The sequence below is a fragment of the Halteromyces radiatus genome (genome assembly GCF_025201355.1).
Source record: "Halteromyces radiatus strain CBS 162.75 chromosome Unknown BX664scaffold_12, whole genome shotgun sequence".
Classification (NCBI taxonomy): domain Eukaryota; kingdom Fungi; phylum Mucoromycota; class Mucoromycetes; order Mucorales; family Cunninghamellaceae; genus Halteromyces; species Halteromyces radiatus.
The window spans coordinates 448,391-469,001 of NW_026251698.1; the positions used below are offsets into that span (position 1 = coordinate 448,391).

Sequence of the window (20,611 nt, forward strand, 5' to 3'; positions counted from 1 at the left end):
GATCTTGTTAAAAAAAAAAAAAAAAGGAAAGAGAAAGAAATCACTTGATCTCAATGTTCACACACATAACAATATTTTGATCCTCATCATGCATAAGTAGGCGTCTTTCTTTTTTTTTTTTTTCTCTTGTATCGACTCAATAAGGCAAACATCATCATGTCATTAAATAACAAGCTCACATAACATATATTCCTTATGTAAATAAGCCAATAGATTATTTGAGGCTATGGATTTTTTTTTCTCTTTACTAGTTTTGTTCACCTTTATACGTATATTAGCTTCAAATTCCGAATGATTGCGTACTACCATATAGTAGTTTGACCTCTTCAAGTGATCAGTGCAAATAAGTTACAGTTGGACAATGGCGTTTTTTTGTGTTGCTCGTCTTTAAGTTAGATGTATAAAAAAGAAAAAAAATGAATTGATTTTTTCATAATAATACATATATTGAATAAATAAAAAAAGAAAAAGATATATAAAAAGTACCTCCTTTTTTTTATACATATATAATTAGTTGTAATTGGTTTTGTTTTTTTTAAAAAAGTAGGGCTTAAAAAAGGGTTCAACGGACCGTAAACAGAATTCTATATTTGGTAAGTTCAGCTTGAATTTTGAGTATTATTTTCGTTACTTTTTTTTTTTCTTTTCTTTTCTCTTTTTTCCTTATTTTTTTTTCCCACTTTTTGATTTTATTCCTTATTATTATTATTATATCTCCTGTCACTCTTTTTATTTTTTATTCTATTTCAAATGGGTAATTCTCACAGTAAAAGTCATTCCAAACGAAAAACGACAAAAGCAACTAAAGCAATTAAAACAACCAAGAATAAGAATATACATTCAACCACCACTTTAGAAACGACAAGAACACCAATACCACCACCGCAATCTATTATTACAACAACAACAGATAAATTAATATTACCATTAAAGAAAGACAACTTTCATGTTGGAATCGACATGTATACTGCTGCAACTCCTTCAACACTGATAAGAGACCACGTAGCTGAACAACCTCTTTCTAGTTTATTTCCTCATGATATACCATTATCTGAAATTTGTTATACACAACAACAATCAACTGCCAATTCTTATTCTTCTTCAACAAATTCCTCTACTGTATCTACTTTATCCGATTTATTCTCATCTGCTTCAATAGATACTCCTGTTTCTACTCTCTCAACAACATCACGCTATACCAAACACTCCACACTTAGTACCCATTCTACCTTACATGTGCCTCATTTTGGACATGGTCCGAGCTCGACAACTGTTACACTAGCAAATGAAGAAAGTACAAAAGGAATCTCTACAACACTAGATGATTTGTCCAACTTGGTACATGTCGCACAATCGAAAATACATAGTGGTCACGAATCTCTTATCCAGCAAGGTTTTCAAAATTTACTCTATTTGGCCGAATCTCGTCATTGTGTTGATGCTTTTTATCCTTTAGCTGAATCTTACTATCTAGGTCATCATCATTCTTCAAAACAGCCTGATAAAGTCAAAGCACTTTTTTGGTTTCGTCGTGTCGCTAATATATCAACATCAACTTCTCTACCTTCAACCACTATAGCATGGGCTCAATATAGAATCGCTATCATGTTGGCAAAAGGTGATCACAATGTCCAACCAAACGTTGAAGAAGCTGTCAAATATTTCAAATTATCAGCTGAAAGGGATAATAGATACGCTCAATATATGTTAGGTTTACATTATCAACATGGTCTTTTTATTCAACAATATCCTGATCTCAAACAAGCTTTACATTGGTATGAACGGGCTGCAAGACAAGGATTTTCTGATGCTCAGGTATCTCTTGGTCAATTGATTTTGGAAAACTTGGATTTTTTACTTGATAACAATGATACCCCTTCTATTCAAATACGTACCAAGTGGATTGATATCGCTATACATTGGCTTGAATTGGCAGCAAAACAGGTAAAAAAAAAAAAAAAAAAAAAAAAAAAAAAAAAAAAAAAAAAGTTGGTTTGGTTTCAATTTCATATTCAACTAATTACTATTATTATTTTTTTTTATAGAAAAACGTAAAAGCTCATATCACTTTGGGCGGATTATATGAAGAAGGCGAATTGGTGGACCGAAATGCAACATTAGCCATTCAACATTATGAAGCTGCAATATCCAATCATACAATACCATCCAACGACAAACAAGTGATACTTGCTCATTATTTTATTGGTATCAACTATCGACTTGGAAATCTGGTTCCCCAAAATCATTCTACCGCATTAAAACACTTGGAATTAGCTTCAAAAGGTGGCTATGCTCCTGCTCAACGTGCATTGGGATTGATGTATCTGGAAGGAATCTCTGTCAACAAGAATGAATCAATAGCATACGAATGGTTTACAAAAGCTGCCATGCAAGGTGATGTACAAGCACTAGGACTTCTTGGACAACAAGCAGAGAGACGAGGACATAGTGATGCCGATATCCAATCAGCTATCAATATGTACAAACAAGCGGCATTATCTGGATCTGTTACAGCTCAACTCTCCTTGGCTCATCTATTATTACGTACCGATCGTCATGCCGAAGCTTTTCCTTGGTTTCAACTTGCTGCTACCAATGACATTTCATCCGTCAAAGAATCAACTGGCGATTCTACGTGTATGAATAAAATCAATTTGAATGTGGGACATGTACGACAAAGGAATGTGGCTCGTCTGATGGTGGCTCGATACAAATTCAATGGTTGGGGTGGTGTAGATATCAATCGCACTTTGGCTTATCAAGAATTCTTTCAACTATCTCAAGAACAATTCTCAGATGCTTACTTCTGGGTGGCTGCTTGCTATGAAGAAGGTGTACAAAATCAAGACGGATCTATCATTGTTGAAACCAATCCTCAAAAGGCTTTTGATTACTATATGAAAAGTGCACTTGCTGGTGATGTCGATGGTCAATTTCATGTAGCTCTTATGTTGGCAAATGGTGTTTCCTCTTCTGGTCAATCAATCATAGAAAAGGATCCTGTACAAGCATTCAAATGGTATTGCAAGGCAGCTGAACGTGGTCATCCAACTGCACAATATAGTTTAGGTCTATTTTATGAACGTGGTCTATCTCCTGTTGAAAATGTCCAATTGACAATGGCCAAATGTTGGTATGAACGAGCAAGTCATCAACATCATACAACATCCATGATTAGTCTCGCACAATTACTTTTACTGGAAGAATCCACTGTATCTCATCAAGAAGCACTTCACTGGCTACATACTGCTGCAACTAAGGATCAAGATAAAAATTATACAGCTGCTTTACGCTCTTTGGCTGGTGTCTTTGAACAAGGGAAAATTGCTGTGGTTCAATCAGATCCAGATCGATATCAAAAAGGTTGGCTCTTATTACAAAAAGCGGCAGATAAAGGTGATCATTTGGCTTTTGTGGATATGGCTCGCTATCATGAACATGGTTTAGGTGTAGAAACTAATATTCAAAATGCTCTTGAATGTTTGATTCAATCTGAAAAGTTGGGATATCAAAAGTAAGTTCAAAATAATAATAATAATAATGATAATAATATATATCATTCATCGAATAATCTCACCTTTTTTTTTTTTCTCTCTCTCTCCTTTTTAAAAAAGGGCAAGAATAGCCATTGCTGACTTGTATCAAAGACATGACATGTGGAAAGAAGCTTTGGAATCATATCAAATTATTATCAAGTCAAATCCTTTGTTAAAAAAGGCTGGTTGGAATGCACGACTTTCTATTGGAAAGATACTTTTGGTGGATGGATATGATCAAGAAATGGACTGTTCAATGTTGATGAAAGATGTGTATTCATGGTTATTCACAATGGTCCAACAATCTGCTGGAGCCTTTCTCATGGAACCTTTGGAACTTCTTGGTATGTATGATAGGTGTAGTTGATCTTTCTCTTTTTTTTTTTTCTAATCTCTTTTTTTTTTTAATGATGATTAGGTATTTGCTACGAGTTTGGAAAAGGAACTAATAAGGATATCTCTCAAGCTATTTTGTGTTACGAAAAAGTCATCAAATTTCCCATCAAAGATATGGACTGGACACAAGAACGAACAAGGTTTAGATTGATTGAACTTTTCATGCAAAATGATCAGCATAACTTGGCTTGGGAACAGTTGCAAGTGACGAAAACACACTTTATTACTATGAATCACAAAAGCCGATCAAGTCGTAGACTTGCAAGAACAGCTAGATTTTATTTAGGTAAGATATTACCTATTTTTATTGAAGATCAAGTCAGATTCGTATTAACAACCAACTTTTTTTTTTTTTTTAAAAAAAAAAAAACAACAACAACAACTAAAGGCTACCTACTTCTTCACGGAACTCATATGGAAACCAATGTAATAGAAGCACAACAATGGCTGACTCAAGCTGCTGATGAAGGTGAAGGAAATGCGGCATTGGAATTGTTTAAATTACATCAAATCGATAACGAGATGGAAGAAGCAAAAAGACGATTAGATCAAGGTATTTCTGCTGGTCATAGTGGATGTATGGTGGAAATGGCACTTTTATTGGAAAATGACAACGGCGATCGTAGCGACATGATTGAACTTTTGGATCGCGCAATCGAATTAGGAAACACGGATGCTATGTATCATAAAGGTCGATTGGAACATGAAGCCTATTTGGATGATCCTGCAAAACCTCACCAACTTATTGATTCTGCTTTGACATTCTACATGGACGCTGCTGGCAAAGGTGATAGACTATCGATGGTTCATATTGGACAGTTATATGATGGCCTTGGATTATTCGATGATGCACAAACTTGGTTTGAACAATCTTCTGAAGAACCGTTATCTAGCATCATGTTGATGATGTATCACTTGCAGGGTATGACTAATCCTGATATCTCTGGAAAAAAATGGGACCATGTTACTTTTGAACATTTTCTTCAAGCTACACAAAATTTTTGGGAACAAAAACAAACGACAACACTATGGGACAAGATTGATCGACAAACCATTAGTAACATCTGTGTTTTTATTGGACAAAATCATCAAACAGATCAACAAGAGATATGGTACAAGCGGGCAGTGGATCTCAGTCAACACAAAGATGCCGAACATGCTCTTGGATTATTATGTCAAAACCGAGGTGACGTTGCAGGTGCGATGGACTGGTTTAGAAGTGCAGCAGAAAAGTGGAATCATGCTCCATCTCAATATCAACTTGGCATGTATCATGCGTATGGTCTTGGTGGCTTGGATATCAATCTTGTGGCATCTCAGCGTTACTTGAAACTTGCGAGCAATCAAGGTCTGGAACAAGCCAAGAAAGAACTGGGAACAATCATGTTTATGCATGCATGGGATCTCTGGAACAATCAAAAACAATATCAACGTGGATTGAAACAATTCGAAAAGGCAGCAACATTGGTACCCGAAGCACTTGTGGAACTTGGTCATTTATATCATACTGGATTTGAAGAAAGCAGTGAACATGGCATTTGCGTCATTCTTAAGAATTATAAGCAAGCATTCTCATATTATTCGGAAGCAGCACAACAAGGTAATGCAAAGGCGGCACTGATGCTTGGTTCTTATTATGAAGAAGGTTATTTGGATATGGAAAACCTGGATGATGCTTTGAAATGGTATGAAAAGGCTTATCAATGGAAATGTGGCCCTTTGGCTGAATTGGCCATTGGCAAATTGAAGCACAGTATGGCGGAAAAGTTGATGGGTCAAGATGTAGAAGCAGCTTTGGATTTACAGGAAGAAGCATATTCGTGGTTTGAAGGATCTGTATCATCGTCCTCTCTGGAAACAATTCAAGATCAATCATCTCATGCCAAAGTGATGATGGCGCTGTATCACTTGAAAGGATGGGGAAGAAAACCTTGTGACCCAAAGAAAGGTTTTGATATGCTAATGTCACTTATACAAGGTCAAGATAACAATGTAGCTATTTCTGAAATCGCAATGTGTTACGATCAAGGTATTGGTGTAGATCAAGATATAAACAAGGCTCTACATTACTGGGAATTGGCAGCGGAAATCGATGATGTGGTTGCTCTTCGACGAACAGCGGAAATTTATCGACTTGGATTAGCTGGTGATCATAATTTAGAAAAAGCAAATGAATATGATACAAGAGCTGATACCATTGGTGAGTGCCAAAAAAAAAAAAAAAAAAAAGAATGATGATATAGAAAATAAATAAAAATGGTAGATATTAATACCTTTTTTTTTTTTTTTTTTTTTTTGATCTCTTAGAACATATGAAACAAAATGAACGTGAAAAATCATTTTGTTCCACTTCCTCATCATCTTCTTCCTCGTATGCTTCTCGACGCTCTTCTTTGAATTCTTTGAACTCTTTGTAGTATTTTATTTGTATTATACTTTATTATTATTCAATATTCTTATTATTATTTTTATTATTTTTATTATTATTAGTTATTCCTACTACTCCTATTAAAATGTATTATTAGTTTATTATTTGTGTTATTCGTATTTGTACCTTTTTTTAATAAAGGATATTGTTTGTAAATAAAAAAAAAAAACGATTGTTGGTTCAACGCGATGATATATATTAATCACTCTGAAATTGAATTAGGAATAGAACAATCATGATGATCAGCCAAGCAGATTTTTCTTTTTGATCCAAATTAGAGAGAGTATGTCGGATGGTAAGAGATGATAAATTAAGATGAGTGTCGTCTGTGAAATTCAAAAGATATATGAAAAGAACGTTACCAACCGGTTGATAGACAAAGAAGATGGCATTGTGTGTAATATTTGTATCGGTTTTTATTGTATATATAAAATCAAAGATAAATAAATATATTAATGTGTGAGGATATAGATAATATCTGTAATCAGACAAAAGAGTAACAATTGAAAGCACAAAAGAATCCTTTTTTTTTTTTTTATTCATAATGAAAGTAACTATTTTTTTACTATGATAGCTCAATGTAAAAATAAAGAGTCAAAAAAAAGTGATAAAAGTAAAAGATAAAGGAAATAGAGAAAGAAAAGGAGGGTAACTAATTCTATAAAAGTATCCAAAGACGATGGGACAGAAAAGTATTGACGATGGGTTGCACGCACAAAATCGACATCACTAATACGGCCTTTGGAGGTAGTAAAGAACATATACAAGGATTCAGCATTCATATATATATCGCTTCAAGTTTGGATGCGTGTGGATCGAAGCATAAAATAAGATAAATTCTGTCAAAGACCAAAAGGCACTATCATGGAGAGAAGAAACAAGAACAAGGATCACACACAAAAAAAAAAAAAAAAAAAAAAAAAAAAAAAAAAAAAAAAAAAAAAAAACAAAGATAGTGAGTCTATATGAAGTATCATCACATTTTTTTTTATAACTTACGCCGTAAGGATCATACGGTTTTGTTACGTGGAAAATCTACGGTCTTTTTTTTTCACAAGGTTCACAAAGAGGATCTGAATGCTTGGTGAGGCATTGGCGTCTCGTTGCCAAACAGTACGACAACTTGGCACACTAATACTGTGTACATAACGGTGACATTTTTCCAGTTCCATCTTGTTCAAATCTTTCTTGCCACATTCAGAACAGACTTGTGTTATACTCGTCCATGTCTAGCAAAAACTAATCTACCAATCTTGCCAGTCCTTCTACATCTGTCCACCAGTCCAGTAGAGTGCCTTCAAAAGTATTTCTACCAAATGTTACTGACCGGAAAATCATCACAGGGGCAGCTTCCGAGGAATCATGAACGGGTAAGGACCTTTTCCATGCCCTACATCAGAAAAATTCAATATGAGTATGACTTTTATAACGTATTTTTGATCACTAAAACTTACAAATCCTTTGATAAAGTAGCTGCTTGAAGGTCGGAAATGTGGCAAGGTTTTCCATTGTAGAGTTCGTAATCTTGATATGCATTTAGCTATTTCGTGTTTGTATCTTCAGGACTGATTCGTAATATTTGTAGTATTCAATTGTTATTGATGGGTTCCATGGTTTGATAGTAAAAAGTACGAGAGACGAGTTGTATAATTTGATAAAAAAGAATGTGAAGTTGAAAAAAAAAAGAGAGAGAGAGAGTATTATGCAAACGCGTAAGGTCCCACTTTTATTGTAACGAATTGCAGCTCCGGTACGTTGATTCAATGATAAAACAGAGTAGATAGATAAAATATAATAAAATAGATAAAATATAGGAAAAAAGACTAGTTGCAAAAAAAAAAAAAAAAAAAAAAATAAGAAAAAAAAAAAAAGGAAACTAGAATGAGGAAAGGAAAGAATAGACATAAAAGAATAGTAATAAAAAAAAAAAATAGGAAAATCAAGACAGAAAAATTTCAAATTCCTCTCTGTTGTTCATTTTTATAGAGATTTTTTCTTTTTTTTTTTTTTTTTTTTCTTCTTCTTTCATGTATATATGTTACCTCTCAATGTCAACTTGATCAAAAAAGAAATAGTCTCACTATTTAAACAAGAAGATCATTATCAAGGTACTTGCTTTTACAAAAAAAAAAAAAAACTATAACAAAAGAAATATATCGAAACTTATTGAATGTTATAGACTTTATTCCTTGTGGTGTTTCGGTGGTCAGTTTATTTGATTCAGTATTTCAACACATTTCTGAGTCTATTCAACACTCAGAAACAAAGGATGATCAACAACAACTACAACAACAATTAGATGCATTGATTGAACTTGCCAATGAAAAGCTTCTCATGTACCCATACAAGGATGTTCCGGCATGTTGGCGTTGTCTATTGATGGATGCAACTCTACTCAAATCATTCACTTTGATCAGTTCTATGGAAAAGGAAGAAACAATGCAAGCAAAGAAACATGTGGCTCGAGAACTCATCAAGATCTTGGATGTGGCTCTCATTGTCAGTGGAGGACCCGGCCCTCGTCGACGAGAATTCTCATTGAAACTTTTAGACGATTTACAACAATGGTTACGACCAAGGAAGACAAATACACAAGGGCGACATTTGGCGATCAATTCATCAGCAACACTTCCAATAATCAAACATGCCATCACTGTTTTGAAGGAACCTCCTGACTACCTTTGGTTTGAACAGCATATCAATCAGAAATTAGCCACACCTCTTCACCTTCAATGCGGTTTGATGAATCATTGGCCAGCTTGTACTACACGACCTTGGACAGATATCGATTATATTCTTCAACTAGCAGGTGATCGTATAGTGCCTATTGAAATTGGAAGCAAGTACACAGATGTTTGTTGGCAACAGAAAATGGTACGAATGGAGGATTTCATCAACGATTATATTATACCTTCGAACTTGGACAATCAACAAGATGAAAAAAAGAAACCAATAGCTTACCTAGCGCAACACAATCTCTTTGATCATATCCCATTATTAGAAAATGATATCTCTATCCCAGACTATTGCTATGCAGAGCCTCAATCTAACGAATGGTATTTACAACGTCCACCTCCTGACGTTATCAAACATTGTTGGTTTGGTCCCAAAGGCACAGTATCTCCTCTCCATCAAGATCCTTATCATAACCTTTTGGCTCAAGTGGTTGGCAGGAAATACATTCGACTTTATTCTCCCATTCATTCATCGGCTTTATACCCATATGAAGGCATCATGTCCAATACAAGTCAGGTAAAGTAATAAAAAAAAAAAAAGAAAGACAACTTGATTCAACTAATTACTACTATTTTTTTTTTTTTTTTTTTTTTTTTTTTTTTTTGCGCTTAAAAAATATATAGGTGGATATTGATGATCCGGATTTAGAATCCTACCCACGATTTGCTGAAGCGGATTATGTCGAATGTATATTAAAACCAGGGGAAATACTTTATATTCCTGTAAGTGATGAAATAGAAGAAAGGTAAAAATGATTCACTCATATTTTTATCATTTTATATAGCCGAAATGGTGGCATTATGTCCAAGCGCTTGATACAAGCTTCAGTGTCAGTTTTTGGTTTTGAATGGAAGATATCCATCAATGATTCATTCCTTTTTTTTTTTTTTTACTCCCTGTTAGAATAGTGTATTTAGTTTTTTACATATAATATTTTTGAATAGTAGCCTTTCTTTTTTTAAAAAAATAAACGCTCGAACGGTTCATTGGGGCTCTTTGAAACAAAAAGATTTATGTGGATTTTTTTTTTTTTTGGGTTGAAAAAATGGGATGGATTTTTGGAGTTTACAGCCAAAGTTTTCAAATTCCTCAGCTTAATTTTGGCTGTAGAAATGAATCGTCGAGGGGTCATCAGGCATTTTTTCGAAAAATCGATGAAATTCTTTTGCACATTAGATGGCAAGGTAAGTGATGAAATGATATTAGATGATATTAAACTACTTTTTGGAGAGGAATCTAATGATAGTAATCTTATTGGATGATGACCATTATTGAATGAGGGATGACTGAATTGGCTTTTTACTTTTTTTTTAACAGTGTTCCAATTTTATTTTCTCTTCTCTCTCTCTCTCTCAATTTGATTTTCCTTTCATTCTTATTTTCCTTTCACTCCCAAATTCCCTCGTTCTCAAATTTATTTTTTTCTTTGTCTATATCTTTTTACCCTTTTATTTAAAGTGAATGAACTGCAGTGATTTCCAAAAAAAAAAAAACTCGGTGTTTCAATATGCCGTCTTTTTTAATGTAGTTTTGATTTTCTGTTATCTGCTTTTCTTTTTTATTCTCACTTTTTTTTTTGTATGTTATGACCAAGCGAAGACAATCAATAGACTATACGGATAAGAGGACCAAGCATTATAATATGCGATTATTCCCAGTGTACCATACTGATAGGTACCGTGGATCGTCACCAACATACAAACAGCCAGTTGAAATCAATTCTTATAGTATTGATGCAGATCGCCGAGTTTGGTTTGATGACAGGGAACTGGTAAGCGATAAAAATCACTTTTCGTTTACTAACCTTTTACTTTTTTTTTTTTTTTTTTACTTGTCAAAGAAATACTATTATCCTGCGACAGGTACCGATCTGACTCTAGGATACGATAAGTTTATTCAACGCGACGAAACGGTACCGGAACATTTGGATACTTTATTGGACGCCATCACGGACGCTCGACTCAAGTCAAAAGATAGTCATGTAACAAAGGCAAATATTGTAAGTTCTATACTGTCTAAATCAAACTAAGAATGTTATGATACTATGAACATTCATAATTATATATATATATATATATATTGCAGGTAACCTGGCGAGGTATCATGACCAAATTACTATGTACACCTTATTGTAGAAATGAACCTTGGGAATTAAGGGTAACACGATACAATGTAAATAACAACAACAACTAAAAAAAAAAAAAAAAAAAAAAAGAAACCCAGCTTGATCAATTTACGGGGAATATATCTATATTGTAGGATACCATTTTCATCGAAGAGCAAGCCACTGAAGACAAGAAGAAAAAAGAAGCAGAAGCATCGGTACGACAACAACTCATGTGCTATTGGGGTTACAAATTTGAAACTCTCTCCACCGTCTCTATACCTCCAAAACAAATGACAAATGACCATCAAGAACTGCAAGATAGAATTAATGAAGGTGCCGATACAAATATTCAATACTGTGTTGTTGTCAAAACTAGCCTTGGGAAAAACTCATTGATCATGGGTGCGGAAGTGGATTGTACAATAGGTAAGGAAGGATTAGATGAGAAACATTCATTATATCTCACCAAAAAAAAAAAAATCAATATTGGATTTATTTAATATGTAGATGAAAAACAAGCTAAAGATCCTCTTCGACATTATATTGAATTAAAAACATCAAGATTGATAGAAAATTATAAACAGCAAAACACATTTGAAAGGTAAAAAAGTTGAAAAAGATAGAAATATATATATATATATATACGGTATTGATTCTCTTTTTATAATAGATTCAAATTATTAAAATTTTGGGCACAATCATTTCTAGTAGGTGTACCGAAGGTGATTGTTGGTTTTAGAGATGATGAAGGGCACATCAAACGAATAGAAGAACTCGACACATTGACGATACCACGACGAGTAAGAGGAAAACCTGGAGCTTGGGTAAACTTTTTTTTTTTTTTTTTTTTTGTGATGGAAATATCATAACCAACTACTGATGATTGTTATTATTACTTTTTGAAAAAAAAAAAAAAGGATCCTACTGTATGTTTGAATTTTGCGAACGATGTATTGGATTGGCTGACGGCAAACATTCTCGATAATGATCCGACAATCACCTATTCAATCAAATGGCAATATCCTTGGAAGGAACTAACATTGACATATACTGGTCACGACAATGTCTTTTTGACGAAAAGATTTTTGGATGGAAATATTAGTCACGACATTGGTGGACCGCGTGCAGATAGTGAACCCTTGGAAAAAGGAACAAGCTAGATAGATATTATATAATTTAGTGATATTAATATTGTCATGAATAATAAAAACTTGTACATTACGGTATAAATTTTATCATCATATTAAGGTATAATTTATTATTTAAGCATTCAATTCAAATGATCAAAGGATTTATAGTAGAAATCAACATTGATTGGTATGGTTAAACAAAACCGAAAGAAGCTCTTTATTGGTTTTAAGGTTGGATAAAATATAAAAATATACAGAGGATCAATAGGGAAATCAGTAGAAAGATAAAGTAAATAGATATAGATGGAGATAAGGGGAAAAAATCAAAGATAGAAGGTAAATAATAGAAAGAAAAAAAGTAAATAGGAAAGACTATACTGATAAAATAAAACGAATCAAATCAACCAAATAAATGTAGCCATCAGCTGATGATACAATCCTTGTTGTTGCTATTGCCGTTGGAAGATAATTGACGGCGATGTTCCTTTCGTAGTCGTTCCACGGTAGCACTGTCCATCTTTTCCAAGGCCAAAGTATGCGATAACAGAGCAGGGTTATCACATAAAGCTTGCTGTTCTTGAGCAGTTAATCCAAGAGCTTCAGAATAACGTCGAATACTGTCGGCGTGAGGATGATCTGATAATGAGTTGCTTCCAGAGCGTTTAGACAGAGATAATGGATGTTGCTGATCGAGCAAAGATGAGTCAGAAGTGTGATTTGATTGATTTTGATGGTTGTAGATTTTGGCAGAAAACACCCACTAATAATGATCAATGAAAAAAAAAAAAAGGTGAGTATATTTATTGATTTTTGTTCAATCATCCATTCACTTCCTCCATTAGTAAAAAAAAAAAAAAAAAAAAAAAAAAAAAAAAAAAAAAAAAAAGATAACAATAATCATCTTACGTCGTATGATGGTTGTTGATTCTTGACCTTTGGTGGACAAGAAAAGGCTAATTTCTTGCATTGATCATGACATGTGAGACCACATACTAAAATCAAAAAAAAAAAAAAAAAGAATCAATATCAACATCGCAGTTTTCTACAAGTGTTATACTTTTCAAAATTTAATTCAATGATGTCTTACCTTGACAAAACGTCGCATGGGCCGTAATATTGTCACCACAGACTTTGCATTCGATGACTGATTTCACCAAAAAAAAAAAAAAATTAGATTAGCCCATTTGGAGGTAATAGGTGTCAATAGGTGTCAATATACTTACGTCTTCCAAATGAGGTATCAATGAAACGGTGAGTAATATAGTCTCCAGGTTGATCAAACATAGGAAACAAAGGAGATAGTGATGGCTGTTCTTTGCGGAGGGAAAGAGCGCGAGAAGACCGACGAGATGGTATGTCATCAATTGCGCTATCCATACTTTGTCTTATGGAAGTTCGATCAGTAGAGGATTGACCAGAGAATGAAGATGGTCTTGATGATTGAAATGATTGTCTTCTTGAATAATGGTGCCTGTGAGATTGTTGTTGTCCGTTGATACTGCTACCGGTACTACTTCGTTTGTCATGATGATTTTGTGCATTGGCAGAGAGATTTTGAGAGTAAGTCTTGTTCCTTTTCAATTGTTTACGGTTCTTTCGTAGCCAAAGATGATTTTTCAGTTGGGTTGCGGTTGGACGATCGTTTGGATTTTTCTGGAAGCAGCATACCAAAAAACTTCTCATTTCCTCCGATATGTTTTTGGGTAATGGTGGATAATCATCTTCAACAATGTGAAACATAGCAGACATTGGTACTATATTGGCGTAAGGCGGTTTTCCAGTAACAAGTTCGATCAATGTACATCCAAGTGACCTATAGAAAAATCAAAGATATATTAAATACCCATAGTACAATCTACTTTATCATAATTATCCATCCCACTTTTTTTTTTATTTTTATTTTTATTTTTTTTTTTTTTTTTTACCATATATCCGATTTGGTAGAAGCACCTTTCAATTCGATTACTTCAGGGGCCACTATTAAATGCAAAAATAGTAAAGTTACAGTTATCAATAACCAAATTTGTGAGACTAGATGTTCTACTTACTCCAGTTAGGTGTTCCAGAAACAGATTCAGCGTCAGCAGGTTTGATTTTCAAATTCAAGGAGACACCAAAGTCAGTGAGTTTAACATCACCAGTTTTCGTCGTCAAGATGTTCGCGGCTTTGAGATCACAATGGACAACCTAAATCGAAAATAAACAAAAGATGAATGTTTTCTCCTTTTTTTTTTTATTGGGTTCCAGTAAAAACTTACGTCGTTGCTATGAAGATATTCCAGTCCATTGAGAATTTTAATACAGAATGAGCAGACAAGTTTTTCAGGAAAGGCACCAAAGGATTTCAATGTTGACATGAGTGAACCATTTTCAGCATATCTAACAAAGAAAGAATATTAATTAATTGTATTTAGAATAAATAGATAACTTACTCAAGGATGATATTGATATGATGTTTGCTACGAATAAATCCCAAATAACAAATGACATTCATATGAGATAAAGTTTTCAATAGGGACACCTCTTTCTATATAAAAAGAATAACAAATCAGAATCAAATTTATTTGCCATTCATTTTCTGATCTTACCGTAATTTCTTTGTCCAATTCTCCATCTTCAAATTTGATTCGCTTGACGGCTACAATTTCACCAGTTCCAAGATCCAAAGCTCTATCAATAGATAAATATGAAAGAGAACATGAATAATATGTCATATAATATTTCTTTCTTGCTTTCTTGCTACCTGAATACAGATCCAAATTGTCCTTTCCCTATACAGTTTCCCAGTTGCTAATCCAAAAAAAAAAAATACAGATTAGATTCAATTAGAAAGTAATAAAATCAAATATATATATATATATATATATATATATAAAGAGATATATTCCTTACGTATTGGGTACTTGATGATCCATCTCGTGTTTTCAGTAATAATTTTTCATGCATACGACCATTGGCAGCAGCTCGATTTCCAGAGCTATGTCCAAGACTTCCAGGCTTTATGATTTGATGTTGATGACGATGAGAAGTGGAATCACGAGCATGGCGACGAGGGAGAGTAGTACTTTGAGGAGATGATTTTCGTCGCGAGCGTTGTTGTGAAGAGGAAAGATCATCCAATGGCTGTTTTTCCATCTCTTTTGATACCATATCATCATTTTCTGTCGAAGGAATAGGCGTGTTGGGAGTTTTTGGGACACTAGAAGCTACTGAAGAAACAGAAGATAAAGAGGAGCAAGTGGAATGACTAGAGGAACAACGGGATAATGCAACACTACTAAATTCACTTGCTGTCCAATCGTCTTGTTGAGTTGATGTAGAAAAGTTGGGTGCAGAAGGTCGTCGTGCGCGAGGATCATCGTTTGAAGGTAATGACTCATGGCTGCGTTGTCGTAAAGGTGATTTAGGTGGACGGGCTACTGAAGAAGAAGTTAATGTTTTATCTTCTGAGCATAATGAAGTGTCATTCAAGGTTGGAGTAATATGGTGGTCAAAGGTGATAATTTCTTCTGAATCAATATTATCTTGAAATACATAAAATAAAAAAAAAAAAAAAAAAGAAAGAAAAAAAAAAGGAACGAGTTAAGGCGGGGTTTTATATGAAATTTTATACATTGATGATTACCTTTAATTTGGTTGATGTCTTCAGTAGATTGATTGCAAGATAAGGTAGTTTGAATATCAAGAGCATCACATTGTTGTTGTTGTTGGTATATATTTTCTAATACAAGAACAGTATTCAATACCTAGAAAAAAAGGGAGGTAAGAAAGATAAGTTCATACAAGAAACCTATATATAGTAATCTTACTGCTAACATGTCTTTTCCTTCAAATAGATCACTTGTTTCGAATAATTGAGTATCATTTAAACCGATCTACATTAGATATGTCGTTAGTGTCATCAATATAAACCCCTTTATCCATCTCCTTTGATCCCTAAATGGGGAACGATGAATCTTTCTTACTTGCTTGGCGCCTTGAATAAAACTAGTGATGTTATCCATCTTGCAGATAAAAAAAAAAAAAGAAAAAACAGTTAGTGATCATTCATATAATATTATTTTACTTACTTTAACAAACGTTACATCCTTTTGTCCAACATGTTTGATAGTACCTGGCCGGACTTTATTAATCAATCTAACCAAAAAAAAAAAAAAGGAAAAAAAGTTATATATATATATATATATAATATAATAAAACTTATTCAAACTTACCTGCATAATAAAACGCCATCTTTCAATGCATCATCTAATTGACCGCCTTTCAATTCAAGCCCCAGAAGAGAATTAAGAAAATCAATGACTATTTTTTCATTTTGTAAATATTGTTCTTCTCTCAAGTGATCATATATCACTAATTCACCAGTTTTTGTTCGAATTGATTTATTGGATGATGACATAAGATGATTTGCGTTGCTGATGACAGCTTGCGTGTTTTTTTTTATAGTCAATAATATAAAGACGTCACTATCAAAGGACGCAATAATAGGATAAAAATCGAAAAAAAAAGAAGAAAAAGAAAAAGAAAAAGAATAAAAACAAGTTCAAAGGAGATGATAAATAAAGAAAAATAAATAAATAAATCAAAAACTTATAAAAAGGAGGGTCAATACGGAGGTGTAAGCCTGTTCTCCTTTAACAAAAAAAAAAAAAAAAAAAACAAAAAAAAAAGAGAAGCAGTTACCTTTTTGGGAGGCGAGAAGAGTAAAAAGGATCAACTCATAGATTTCACTCCCCGCCATTTCCTTATTTGTGGTCTTCTTTTTTTATTGATTTCTTCTTTGTTCTGCGGTTCATCATATCGATACCTATCATATATTTTTATTATTAGCCCATCATGGCTCCTTATTACGCAGTAAAACCCGATAATGCTCTTAAAAGAGCTGATGGTAAAGTACAAACGATGGATGGATGGATAAATGGATGGATGGATGGATGGATGGATGGAAACAAAATAGACGGTCTACAATGACGAATACATCTAGATCAATAATGAATAATTTTCTTTTCTTTCTTTCTTTCTTTTTATAGAACTTATCGCTTTGGGTCAAGAAGCCCCTGCATTACAAGCTCTTAATGAAGTCATTCTTTCCAAACGATCTCGAAGCACTCCTCTTGCTGTTATGGAACCAATGATGCTAAAATACGTCGAACTTTGTGTTAATTTACGCCAAGGCAAAACCGTCAAAGAAGGTCTTCATCAATATCGTAACCTTGCTCAAAACACCAGTGTCAATTCGATTGAAGTAAGCAGTATTTATATAACTCAATAAAAAAAATTGGACGATCAACTTATTATTTTATTTTTTATATATATAAAAAAAATATATAGATCGTTATCACCAAACTTCTTGAACTCTCTGAACAAAAGGTAGCTGAAGCTCGTGCCAAGGCTGATCAAATTGCTGTTGATGTAGATGACTTGGAAGCCTCTGAAACTCCTGAATCTATTATGCTTAGTACTGTGAGTGGTGAACAAAACAAGGACCGTACTGATCGTGCTGTTGTCACTCCTTGGTTGAAATTTTTATGGGAAGTCTATCGCACTGTATTGGATATCTTACGTAACAATGCTCGTTTAGAAACTCTTTATCACCAAGTCACCAACAAAGCCTTATCTTTCTGTTTGACTTATGCTCGTAAGACTGAATTCCGTCGTTTATGTGAAATTTTACGCAATCACTTCCAAAACGTTTCGAAATACTCTCACCAACCTCATTCCATCAACTTGAACGATCCCGACACTTTACAACAATACCTTGATGTCAGATTCAACCAACTCAATGCTGCTGCAGAATTGGAATTATGGCAAGAAGCTTTCAAATCTGTCGAAGATATTTACACCTTGTTGACTTCCTCCAAACGTCCTCCTCAACCCGAAATGCTTGCCAACTATTACAACAAACTTACTCAAATATTTATGGTTAGCGAAGATTTCCTTTTCCATTCTGCTGCTTGGAACAAATACTCTGGTATCGAACGTGTGATTAATAAGTCTATGTCTGAAGAAGATCAATCTCGTATGGCTTCCATCGTACTCTTGTCAGCCCTTGCCATTCCCATCATTACCACCACCAAAACTAGACCTGGATATTTGGAAGCTGATGATCATCGTATTCAAAAACATAACCGACTATCTATGTTGATGGGTCTTGCTCAACATCCTACTCGTACTGGATTATTGAAGGAAGCTTTGAACAAGAATATTCTCTCTCGTGTGCGTCCTGAAATCCGCGATCTTTACAACATTCTTGAAGTTCAATTCCATCCTCTTTCTATTTGCAAGAAGATTAACCCTATTATGACCAAGTTATCTGAAGATGCTGATATGGCCAAATATGTTCGACCTCTTCATCAAGTTATTTTGACCCGTTTACTTCAACAATTGTCTCAAGTCTACACAACTGTCAAGTTAGACTTTGTTTTGGAATTGGCTTCCTTCCCTGCTCCTTACAACTATGATGCTGCTACTATTGAAAAATTCATCATGAATGGATGCAAGCGTGGTGAATTGAATATCCGTATTGATCATTGTTCTCAAAGCTTGACTTTCGAAACCGATCTCTTTGCTGCTCCTAAGGGTACTGTTGCTGAAGGTTCTCAACTTCAATCATCTCCATCTGATCTTATGCGTACACAATTATCTCGACTTGGTGTCAATCTTAATGCTGCTCTTCAAATGATTGATCCCTCCATCAAGGAAGCTGCAAAGGAAAGTAAGGCTGCTGCTGTACAACAAGCTTTGGCTGGTATGAAGAAGGAACACAAGGATGCTTTGGAACGTAAGAACACTATCGAACGTCGCAAGGAAATTATCGAAACAGAATTAGCTCGTTTGGAAAAGGTGGCTGCTGAAGAAAAGGCTGCTGCTGCCGCCAAGAAGGCTGAAGCTGAAAAGAAACGTATGGAAGAAGAATTACGTCGCCGAGAAGAAGAACGTCTCAAGCGTGTTCAAGAAGAAATTCAACGTGATCAAGCTAAACGTATTGCTGAAGAAATCTCTGCCAAGACCGGTTTACAACTCAAGCCTGAAGAAGTGGAAAATTCAGATGTCAAGACATTACTGGATATCAAGGTCAATCGATTACAAACAGAACAAAAGGAAATGTCAGATCGTCTCAAACAAATCGCCAAACGCTTGGATCATACTGAACGTGCTTTCCGTAAAGAAGAAATCCCTCTTTTGGACAAAGATTATGAACGTCAACAAAAGCAAGACAAAGCCTTTTACGAAGCTGCTCGCAAGATGGAACTGGCTACTGCCAAGGAAACACACGAACACAACATGCAAGTCAAGTCTCGATTGGCTCGTATGTACGACGACTTTTCATCTTATCGCAACAAATTAGATGCCCTTCATCAACAAGCTACCGATGCTAAACGACGTGCAGCTGAAGAAGCCATTGAAAAAGAAAAACAAGAACGTATTGCTTTATGGCGGGCCAAACGTGAAGAATTATTGGAACAACGTCGATTGGAAGAAGAAGCACGTCGTGCTCAAGAAGAACAAGAACGTCAAGCCAAGGAAGAACAAGAACGAAAAGCTGCTCAACGAGCTGCTGAACTTGCCAAATGGAAACAACAAGATGAGGAAGAAAAGAAGTAAGTAAATGATAAAGATGTTTTTTTTTTTTTTTTTGGTTCTAACTTTTTTTTTAAAAAAAAAATCTAGGAAATTGGATGAAATGGCTCGTAAACAACGTGAACGTGAAGCTGAAATTGAACAACGTCTTCAAGCTCGTCAATCTACTCCTTCTCCTGCTGAACCTAAACGTGGTGCTTATGTGCCTCCTGCTTTACGTGCTAGACAAGGTGAAGCTCCTCCCTCTCCTTCATCAGGCCGTGCTCCTGGTGGATTTGGTCGAAGTGCTGGTGCCTATGTTCCTCCTGCTTTACGTGCACGACAAGGTGGTGATGCGGCCCGTGATAGTGATCGTAGGGATGATCGTAGGGATGATCGTCGTCGCGGTGGATTTGGTGGTGATCGTGATAGGGATCTTGGCTCTTGGAGAAGAAATTAAGAAAAGAATTGTTATCTTTGACTTTTGGATGAAACAAGTATTTTTGTTTTAGATAAACCTTCCCCTTTCATCTTTTTTTTTTTTTTCGTCCATCCTTTATATCTTTTACATGTATAGTCTTTTTTTTTCTTTCATCTGCTTCCTTTCTACCAACTTTTTTTTTTTTTGTCATTCTCACTACTTATTATCTCTATACGTTTTTGTTTTATTGTCATTATTTATCGTTGTCCGACTAGTTATCTAGAATGATAGAAAGAA

General features: G+C 34.5%; 5 protein-coding genes across 5 annotated transcripts; 4 read left to right on the plus strand and 1 right to left on the minus strand.

The window, feature by feature from the left end:
• The first annotated feature begins 609 nt into the window (after positions 1-609).
• BX664DRAFT_344219 (uncharacterized protein) lies at positions 610-6,438 on the plus strand. The gene is made up of 6 exons (XM_051547441.1): positions 610-1,944; positions 2,046-3,514; positions 3,615-3,880; positions 3,955-4,218; positions 4,321-6,132; positions 6,240-6,438. Exons 1-6 carry the CDS (start codon positions 751-753, stop codon positions 6,347-6,349), a joined length of 5,115 nt encoding a protein of 1,704 aa, XP_051395902.1. The 5' UTR covers positions 610-750; the 3' UTR covers positions 6,350-6,438.
• A 1,957-nt stretch (positions 6,439-8,395) lies between these two features.
• Positions 8,396-10,006, plus strand: BX664DRAFT_389623 (uncharacterized protein; the record flags this gene model as incomplete). The annotated part of the gene is made up of 4 exons (XM_051549551.1): positions 8,396-8,468; positions 8,540-9,612; positions 9,720-9,818; positions 9,881-10,006. The coding sequence occupies 4 exons, from the start codon at positions 8,396-8,398 to the stop codon at positions 9,941-9,943; spliced, it is 1,308 nt and encodes a 435-aa protein (XP_051395903.1). The 3' UTR covers positions 9,944-10,006.
• A 675-nt stretch (positions 10,007-10,681) lies between these two features.
• Positions 10,682-11,808, plus strand: BX664DRAFT_367400 (uncharacterized protein; the record flags this gene model as incomplete). The annotated part of the gene is made up of 5 exons (XM_051548568.1): positions 10,682-10,867; positions 10,937-11,095; positions 11,182-11,268; positions 11,356-11,629; positions 11,711-11,808. The coding sequence occupies 5 exons, from the start codon at positions 10,682-10,684 to the stop codon at positions 11,806-11,808; spliced, it is 804 nt and encodes a 267-aa protein (XP_051395904.1).
• Positions 11,809-12,516: 708 nt separating this feature from the next.
• Positions 12,517-15,883, minus strand: BX664DRAFT_344223 (kinase-like domain-containing protein). The gene is made up of 11 exons (XM_051547442.1): positions 15,226-15,883; positions 15,077-15,123; positions 14,922-15,003; positions 14,766-14,860; positions 14,592-14,712; positions 14,382-14,520; positions 14,259-14,310; positions 13,557-14,146; positions 13,421-13,477; positions 13,240-13,325; positions 12,517-13,093 (listed from the first exon to the last, which is right to left on the minus strand). The coding sequence occupies exons 1-11, from the start codon at positions 15,481-15,483 to the stop codon at positions 12,755-12,757; spliced, it is 1,866 nt and encodes a 621-aa protein (XP_051395905.1). The 5' UTR covers positions 15,484-15,883; the 3' UTR covers positions 12,517-12,754.
• A 1,174-nt stretch (positions 15,884-17,057) lies between these two features.
• BX664DRAFT_344226 (uncharacterized protein) lies at positions 17,058-20,553 on the plus strand. The gene is made up of 4 exons (XM_051547443.1): positions 17,058-17,221; positions 17,364-17,578; positions 17,665-19,934; positions 20,005-20,553. The coding sequence occupies exons 1-4, from the start codon at positions 17,170-17,172 to the stop codon at positions 20,351-20,353; spliced, it is 2,886 nt and encodes a 961-aa protein (XP_051395906.1). The 5' UTR covers positions 17,058-17,169; the 3' UTR covers positions 20,354-20,553.
• The last annotated feature ends 58 nt before the right edge of the window (positions 20,554-20,611 follow it).